Here is a 9,597-nt window from a genome sequence, read left to right as displayed (position 1 = left end):
AAGGAGGAAGAGAAGCAGGAATAGAGGAGTGAGGGATGGGTGAAGAGAGGATGACAGATGAGTGGAGGAGGAGGAGGAGGAAATGAAATAAAAAGAAGCAATAAGAGAGAAGAAGAGGATGGAGGGAAGCTGACGGAGAGAGAGAAGTGATGTGATTGGATAAAGAAGAGTGTGTTTTATTATTGTTATAATAAAACGTTTGTAGCAACAACCTGATAAAATGTGAATTTACAAAGTTGAACGAGAGTTGGATCAGACTTCCTCTACTATGACAACACGGAAGAAACGGAAAAGTGGGAACTCCAGTTTCCCACATCACAGAGTTCCCAGATACAGGTTTATTACTGCAACTCGGAGGAGAGAAAAGTAAAACGTGTCTGGCTGAATGATTCCTGCAGGAAGAATCAACACAGCAGAAACTTGTGTTTATTGTGGAAGCAGCAGATGAAGACGAGTGAAAACATCCACAATAAGTTTTGTTACAGTTCCATTCTGACCGTTAACAATGACATGATACCGACCTTTCTGTGTTTCCCAGTTTGACGCCGTTCGATTCATTTTTCAAAACTCACAACTCGTTTTTTTTTTTTTATTATTTATTTAAAAGGGACAATACACATTAATGAACATTCGTACGTGTGCACAAATGTAAATGCGTCAGAGTTAGCAACTTGCTAATTTGCATCCGTAGTCCCTTGGCAGGTAACACACAAACAGACAGAAATGCACAAGAATTATACAGTGATTCACAATCATATACACATTCATACCTATACATAAAGTACATGTGATCTATAAAGTGCCTTGTATAAAGTGCCAGTTTCTAAAGTGCAAGTGCAAGTTTAAATAGGTTGAGTTGTGAGTAACTTACGAGTTGTCTTGAACGCAGCATTAAAGAGGAACTATGCAGGATAATTACTTTAAAGGTGTTGAAGGGGAAATGGCCGTTTGTCCAGTTTGTCGCGCCTTCTTCTACAAGTTTCCACGAGTTGCCGCACGAGTTTACCCGAATAAGGAAAACAAATTTGATTGGTCGTTATCGAGTGGACGGGATATTCAAAGCTTGGGGCGAGACCGAGCTCCGTGTGTGTGTGTGTGTGTCTCAGACGTTTGAATGATGGATGACGGATCCAATATCCGTGGCTGGTGAATCGTGAGCAGCGTGACGTATAATCTGTGCGCCTGCATTATCCAATGTGAAAGAAAAATACGACACTTTCATCCCGGATTTACTCAAAAATAGAATTTTGCACAAAGTTTGAGCAATAGTAAATAGAAAAAACAGCCCGCACAACCTCGTTTTTGCTCCAGAATATTTTACTGACACAACGTTTCGGGCTCTCAGCCCTTCATCAGGTAATCATCATAATGTGTTTCACCCGTGTAACATCTATATGTAGACACCCCCTGGTGACGTCATGTGACGTGGCGTCATTCACAAAAAAAATAATCACACACAAAATGGCAACATAGTAGCCTGTGTGAGGACAACTGACCAATGGGGAAACATTTGACATTCATACATCATACATTATATCTGAAACGTCCAAGAATGACATCAGGTTAAAAAGAACAGTGCGAAATATACATATACATATCTTGTCCCTCACATGCATCACAAAAAATGACTAATAGGGAACTCTTCATTCATGCCTCTAGGAGACATCGTGCCCAAAGTGAATATCCAAAAGGATTCTCGTTGCAACAACAGTCTATTCGTATCACCTCCTCGTCTTGGTCGTTTAACATGTTCGATTCCCTGATACGTGAGGGCTGCCACGTTGTGTTTTGCCTGCAGAAAGTGCATCGCTACTGGACTTTTTGGGTCCTGATTTCTTATGCTGCATCTATGCTCTGCAATGCGTGTCTTTAGTGCTCGATTTGTTTTCCCCACGTATCCTAAACCACACGGACATTTAAGTAAATATATAACATTGGTGGTGGTGCACGTAATAATGCTTTTGATATCAAAACGCTTCCCTGTAAGGGGATGCGTGAACGTGTGGCTCTTACTGGTGAAATTACATTGCGCACAATTGGCACATCTGTAATTGCCACCTGGGACCTGTGTGAACACAGTGTCCGGTCTCTGAGGGAGGAGGTCTGATTTTACCACAATTTGCCTGATGTTGGGGGGACGTTTGTATACGATTCTAGGTGTGTCCTTAAATGTTATGGACAGCTTAGGATCACCGCTCAGGATATGCCAGTGTTTTTTTACAACTTGTTCGAATTCCCTTCCCAAATTAGAATATTGTAGAATGCATAACGGGCTGTTGTTGGAAGACTTTTTTCCTGTGGCCTGTAGACACTGGTCCTGTGTTACATCAGTGAATTTGTCCCGTGCTTGTCTTAACCAGACGTTGTGTCAGTAAAATATTCTGGAGCAAAAACGAGGTTGTGCGGGCTGTTTTTTCTATTTACTATTGTCCATTTGGCCCAGCACCCCAAGCAAGGGATGTGCGTATATTTTCACTATTTATGCACAAAGTTTGAGCGACATCGTCTGATAGATGAGTTATTACACTAATGTTAAGACCCACTGTGGGCTCAAATTAATTTAAATTACTTTCCTCTCTCTTATTGTTATCTTTCTTTCTTTGTTCGTTATCTCTATCCAATCCAATTCAATTCAAGTTTTATTATTTTATATTTATTTATTTTATTTTTGTTTTTAATCTTTGCACATTAGTCTCCATGTCATTTTTCCTGTTTCACTTCTTATATGTATACTGTATACTTCTTCAATCAAAATGTAAAGCTCTCTAAACGGCATTTATTTGCTTTGAAAGGTGCTATAAAAATACAATTTGATAGATTGATTGATTGATCTCAATATGAGCAGCTCAGGTGTGATGTGTCACCTGCTCTCTCTCTCATCTTCTAAACAGGAAGTGTCAAAAGCAGTGAACAATAGTAATAATATAACAACAGTAAACAGTACAGTGTATATATATAAGTGTTTTCTGTCTGTGCAGTAGAAACCAGTTCCTTCCTCGTCCTGTTTGACGTCTCTCTCTCTCGTCTTCGTCCTCTCAGTAAAAACTCTAATAATCCACTTGTTTGTGCGACCGACGTGAGTTGACGTCCTACAATCAGTGAAGTGCACACGGAGACAAAACAAACCTGCTCTTCATCTTCCTCCTCTTCTCCTTCTTCTGCACTCTCTTTATCTGGTATTGTTTCTTCCTCCTCCTCGATATGTTTCCCAGTCATGCATCAACAGATCAAATCTAAAAGTAATACAATCTCTCAGACTTACATCTCGCCGCTTTAATTTGAAAACCAACTCTCTCTCTGTCTCTCTGTCTCTGCCCTGGCTTCACCTCCTCCTCCTCCCCCTCTTCCTCCCCCCTCCCTCCTCCTGACAAGAACAATAGCGGGCGGCTCGCCTCAGAAAACTGTGTTTTACAATAATACTCGTCCACAAAGCAAGACCGACAATGTCAGTGGTTTTATGGTGCGCTACACAGTGCAGCTAATGTTCTCCTGCAAGCCAGCGCCGCTTCACTGCCTCTCCCCCTCTCCCCCTCTCCTCTCCTCCTCCCCCACCTCTCTCTCCGTCTCTCCCGGTGTGTCTCGCCCTCTTTCCGCCTCCTATTTCTTTCTCTCTTTCTCTCTCTCTCTCCCTCCTCTCTCTTCGTATGAAAAATCCATTCCGGCATGGGTTTTGACAGCCTGTCTTTGGTGGGTGTGTAAAATTCAAATAATTCACTGTGTGTGCACAGACAGACAGTCACTTTGGGGGCTGCTTTGTGTTTTTGTATTTGACTCTGTGTCACTTCGGCTCCTGTCGAGTCCCAGTCGGCGTTTAGCTCTTCAAAAAAACAAAATAACAAACAGCAGCAGCAGTAAAAAAAACTGTGTGCTGTGTTTATCTGTGTGGCTTCGTCTACAAACTGCACTTTAACACTTTAACCGGTCGACAGAAGCTTCGATTGATAATTAAAACTTTGATTCATTAAGCAGGACGATAAAAAATGCTCAGAAATAAAAGCGACTCATTCAACCCTCAATACACAGCTTTTCCTCCTCCAAGCTGCACTATAGAGAGCCGAAGCGGAAGCAGGAAGTAACGTCGCCATGGGACCTCAACTCGGAAAAAGTCTCCATGTAAGTGAACGGGAGTCAAAAATTTATTTCGTGATCCAATTGAATAGTGTGATGATAAAACTCTCTGACCTCTACCTGTTTAAAACACCACGTTTCATGCAGAGAAACCAGCAGTTTGTCGTAAAACGGCAACAGAAGAATGTATTTAGTGTGAAGACGCTCTACGGACTACAAATCTGGTGTCCCACAAAAAATACGTCACCAACTGACACGGGAAAGGACGGCATTTGGTGACGTCACCTACGCCACCTGGAGTCTCTATGGTTACAGATTCTAAGGAGTTTTATTTTACAATAGTTTTACAACAAACTGCTGGTGTCTCTTCATGAACTGTGATGTTTTAAACAGGTAGAGGTCAGAGAGTTTTATCCTCACACTATTCAATCGGATCACAAAATAAAACCTTGACTCCCGTTCACTCACATGGAGACTTTTTCTGGGTTGAGGACCCATGCCGACGTTACTTCCTGCTTCCGCTTCGGCTCTCTATATAGACCGAATCGCCTTGTTGTTTACATTCTACTTCCGGGTAGAAAACCAGCACGTAATTTGAATGAGATCAATAGTAACGAACGAGAGTTTAGCTATATATCATATTTTTCACGCCCTATCACCGTTTAGACAAATCTGAAATGATTGAAGAAACATTACTATTTCTGTGTGTGTGTTTTGTGTTGCTATGTGTTGTATTTATTCAGTTGGGGGGGAATCACGGTGTCTAGAAAGCATCAGTGCTGCAGCTGACAGGGACAGCTAACGGTAGCTAAGCTAACGGCAGTAGCTAAGCTAACGGTAGCTAAGCTGACGGCGGTAGCTAAGCTAACAGCGGTAACTAAGCTAACACCAGTACGTCAGCTGTTAAAACCCTCCCGTTGTGGGACACGACATGAAACTACTTCAGTTAGCTCAATCATGTTGTAACTAAGATATCCGCTGGATTTAATATTTTTTCATGGACCGTTTATTGAGTCACTGAGTTATTAAAGTTAAACAGGTAGCTAACGGTTAGCCCAGCTAATCTCTGATAACCATGACTAATTACAAAAATGTGCACACATAAATAGTAATGTTTGTCCAATCATTGGTTTTATAAACTTTACAAACATCAGATTAGTCTAAACGGCGATATAGTGACATGAAAAAGTAGATATAAATAGTGAAACTCTCGTCCGTCACTATTGTTCGAATGCTGGTTTTCTACCCGGAAGTAGTTGTAAACAACAAGGCGATTCGTCCTATATAGCTACATTTATATATTATACGTACATAGGCCCCTCCCACTGGGTGCCACCAATGACATCACTAATACAAACCCACGCTGCTCAGGTGTGATGTTTCACCTGCTCTCTCTCTCTCTCTCTCTGGTCGTCAGCTTGTGACAAAAGCAGTAAACAAGAAAAACATAATAAAGTGTCTTCAATTAGATTTGGATCAGGATCGACTGATCAGGGAGGTTTGGGGCCGATATCGACATTGATATCAATATATTGATATTGGGAATTTAATAAATGTTCATTTTCTCCAGGACTCTTTAATACCGTACACAGTTTTTCCTCCTGTTAAAACTTCTCATTCCAGTTTTTAATCAAAGCTTCATCCACTCAGATAGAACTCAAAACAAAACAGTTTTAGTTTCTGTCACTCCTAGGTTATTATTATTTTGCTTCCTGTTTGTCCTGCTGTGATGGAGACGTCAGTGTCTCCGGAGTTTGTTGGTCGTTATTAATTTTTTCCTCTGTTGCTTCAGGAGGAATGTTTAGCCTCTACGTCCCGTCACACCAGATGGGTGAAGGTTTTCAGTGTTTCACATCACAGCAAGTGAAACAATGAAACCTGGGGGGGTGAATCAAGGTTTTTCTGAGACTTTAAATTAAGTTCTGTGAGCTTGAACAATATCGAGGTGATATGATAAAGAAAAGGCCGTTGTCATCAGAGTCTTTTGGTTTTGTTTTGTTTTTTTGGTCCACTGAGCTGAAGATGCCCAACTGTCCATCACTGATTATTGTATTAACTCCTGTTCCTCTGAATATATTTTTGCATTGGTTTGTTTTATGTTTTTGCTCTTGTCTCCATGTTTCCCCTCTTCCTCCTCTTCCTCCTCCTCCTCCTTCTTCTCCTGCTCGTCGCCTCTTGTTGAGTTGTCGTTTCACGTTTTCTCTTGTGTGTGTTTCACAGTGACCCCTACTGGGAGCGGCCGGCTAATGCAGGCAGCTGCTCCGCCGCCCGGCCCAAGACGCTTCACCTGGCCGGCCAGCAGCAGCATACCTCCTCGCCATGGTAACGTTTGTCTGCGCTCCTGGGAGCAGCAGTAGTAGTAGTAGTTGTAGTAGTAGTAGTAGTAGTAGTAGTAGTAGTAGTAGCGTGTGTGTGTGTGTGTGTTTTGTTGGACAAGAGCAGTGTGACGACCTTGTGTTTGTTTTTACTCATCTAAAGTCCAAACTAAGTTTTCTTAATTCTAAGAGATATGGACAGCAACAAACTTAGCGTCGAGTTAGCTTAACTTAGTTTATCTTAGCTACATTAGTTTTATCTAAACTTAGTCTAGCTTATTATATCTTAACTTCGCCTACTTTTTCTTAGCTTAATTTAGCCTAGTTTATCATAGCTTGACTTAGCATAGCTTATCATAGCTTAATTTATGGTTTATCATAGTTTAAGTTATCCTATCTTATTATAGCTTAATTTAGCCAAGCTTATTATATCAATTTAGCCCACTTTTTCTTAGCTCAATCTAGCCTATTTTACCCTAGCTTAATTTAGCCTATCTTCTCATAGCCTAACTTATCCTATCTTAGTATAACTGAATTTAGTCTTATTTTATCTTAATTTAGCCTACTTTTTCTTAACTTAATCTATTTTATCATATCTTAATTTATCCTAGCTTCTAATAGGCTATCTTAAGTTAGTCTATCTTAGCTCTTAGCTTATATCTGTCAGTGGGATAGAGAGGAAAGTCATGTTAGTTGTTGGTGTCGTCATTAGGACATGTAGCCTAGATGGATTAAAGTTCAAAGGTAGCTAAAGTTACACAAAACAGTTCAAGTTAAGATTTTCTTAAAGCCTGAGTTAACTTTCCCTTATATTTAAAATGGTTGTAGTAGCCCTTCTTAAGTGTTTCAGGTTTTCCCCTTAACTTTGTTTTTTATGGGAGACTCTCAGTCACACCTCAGTGTCTAAACTAAGGGGGAAAAACACATAATTTTCTCTGGTCTCTTAGTTGGACCTGGTCCAGCTCCTCCGACAGGTCCAGTCCAGTCCAGGTGTTTCCTTAAAAAACCCATCTATGAGCACAGACAATGAGACAGTGATGTGTTAACCTCCAAGAAATCACAGGCTCATCAACAGTTTCCATGGAAACAACTGTAAAAGCTTCTGTCAGTTATTAGCCTAACTAAGGAAATATGTTTAAGAGAGAGAAACAGAAACCTTAAGCCTCCTGTCGTCCTTCTGGGTCAGATAGACCCAATCTGTTTCCTTCTTCCTTCCTTCCTTCCTTCCTTCCTTCCTTCCTTCCTTCCTTCCTTCCTTCCTTCCTTCCTTCCTTCCTTCCTTCCTTCCTTCCTTCCTTCCTTCCTTCCTTCCTTCCTTCCTTCCCTCCCTTCATCCTTAGCCACTTCTTCTTCCTTCCTCTTTTGATCCAATTGATCTGATCTGTTCCCTATACCTCCATCTTTCTTTCCTTCCCCTTTCCCTTCCTTCTTTCCTCCCTTCTTCCTTCCTTGAACAAATCTGTTCCCTCCCTCCATCTTTCTTTCTTTCCTTCCTTTTTCCCTTCCTTCTTTCCACAATCCTTTTTCCCTCCCTTCCTTCCTTTTTGTCCTTCCAATCTGTTCCCTCCCTCCTTCTATCTTTCCTTTCTTTTTCCCTTCCTTCTTCCCTCCCATCTTTCCCTTCCTTCCTTCCTTCCTTCCTTCCTTCCTTCCTTCCTTCCTTCCTTCCCTTTGTCCTTCCTTCCTTCCTTCCTTCCTTCCTTGACCCAGGAGGACAACAGGAGGGTTTTAAGTGAGCTGAGGATAATTTAAACCTTAAAGCAGAAGTGAATGGTCCGGTCGTTTTCGCTAATGCTGCGTTCCAGGCAGGCTTTTGAAATCGTAAATTACAGCTTCAAGTCACAACTTACGACTTTGTAGCGTTCCAGGCAACCCACTCGTGTTTTTCCGACCTGTTTTACCGGTGAAAGTCACTATAACGGCCACTCGTAACTTCCGACCGGTGAACTCGTACCAGATCGAACTGGTACCACTTCACGGTCGGAAAAATACGAGTTTCCTTGAACGCACCATAACAGTCCTCGTCGCTACATCACCACATTCACGGCGTTCCTTGGCTGCACACACAGCCCTGCATGCCGTTCTCTCTCCTCATTGGATAAAAACTGTAGGATACGATAAATGTTTTCTCTTCGGCTCAGAGCAGAGCAGAGTGACTGACAGACCCGTGTTTCAGTCCAAACACTCTATAGAAGTGATTGCTGTCGGAAGATATAACTATTTAAGACTTATATTAACACAAATATATCACTCACTTCTGCTTTAAGTGTATTAAGGTTATTTAAGTGGAAATCTTTAAGCCGACTCCACTTGATAAAGGTGGAGGGAATCAAACCAGCGATCTAGCTAAATAAAACATTTGAAGGTGAAGCTGGTTATTATAAACAGGTCAGTCCACCTTAAGAGCAGTTCAGTGTAATTACATGATAATTATGTAACTGAAGATTTACACTGGTTTGTTGTGATGATGTAAATCCTGTGTGTGTGTGTGTGTGTGTGTGTGTGCTTTCGTAAATCGCTGCTACGAAGTTGAATCATTCCTCTTCAATCCGTCACCACACACACACACACACACACACACACACACACACACACATAGACAGACACACACACACATACCCCCTGCTGCTTTCCCATCCTCAGACGTCTTTGTCAGCGAACAGAGGGAAGAGATTTGACACCAGGAAGTGAAGTGAGGCTAGATGTTGTAGTGTGTGTGTGTGTGTGTGTGTGTCTGTGAGTGTGTCTGTGTGTGTGTGTGTGTGTGTGGTGGATTATAAAGGAGGGATTTGTGTCGGAGTCGGGCTGAGAGCTGAAAGGAGACGGCAGTTAATAGCTCATTATTTGACAGGCTTAACACCATGTAGGTCGGTATGTAAGACACACACACACACACACACGCACGCACACACACACACACACACACACACACACACACACACACACACACACACACACACACACACACACACACACACACACACACACACACACACACACACACACACACACAGCCTTGGAGATCGACAGTTTGTAGTTTTGTAGTTTATCAGATCCGGTTAAAAGCTTCAGGTCATGTGATGTGTCCAAAAACAAAGATGGCCGCCAAGCTGCTGATCTGATGGTTAATGACATTTAATTATTATTCAATTCATAATTAAAGAATCATTTCTGCTGTTTTTACGATCTCATACCACCTTTAAAGGGATAGTTC

General features: G+C 41.6%; 1 protein-coding gene across 1 annotated transcript in view; it reads left to right on the top strand.

Annotated features, from left to right (window-relative positions):
• The window catches only part of npas3 (neuronal PAS domain protein 3), a gene marked incomplete at both ends in the record, with an annotated part of 345,031 nt that overhangs the window by 83,543 nt on the left and 251,891 nt on the right, over positions 1-9,597 (top strand). Inside the window, one exon of the mRNA XM_083998776.1 lies at positions 6,289-6,390. Coding sequence (XP_083854902.1) covers positions 6,289-6,390 — 102 coding nt within the window. The remainder of the gene's footprint in view (positions 1-6,288; positions 6,391-9,597) is intronic.

Source organism: Trachurus trachurus (assembly GCF_905171665.1).
Source record: "Trachurus trachurus genome assembly, chromosome: 22".
In the NCBI taxonomy this organism is placed as follows: Eukaryota; Metazoa; Chordata; class Actinopteri; order Carangiformes; family Carangidae; genus Trachurus; species Trachurus trachurus.
Note: the sequence above shows the minus strand (reverse complement) of the source record. Positions and strands in the feature narration are given on the sequence as shown.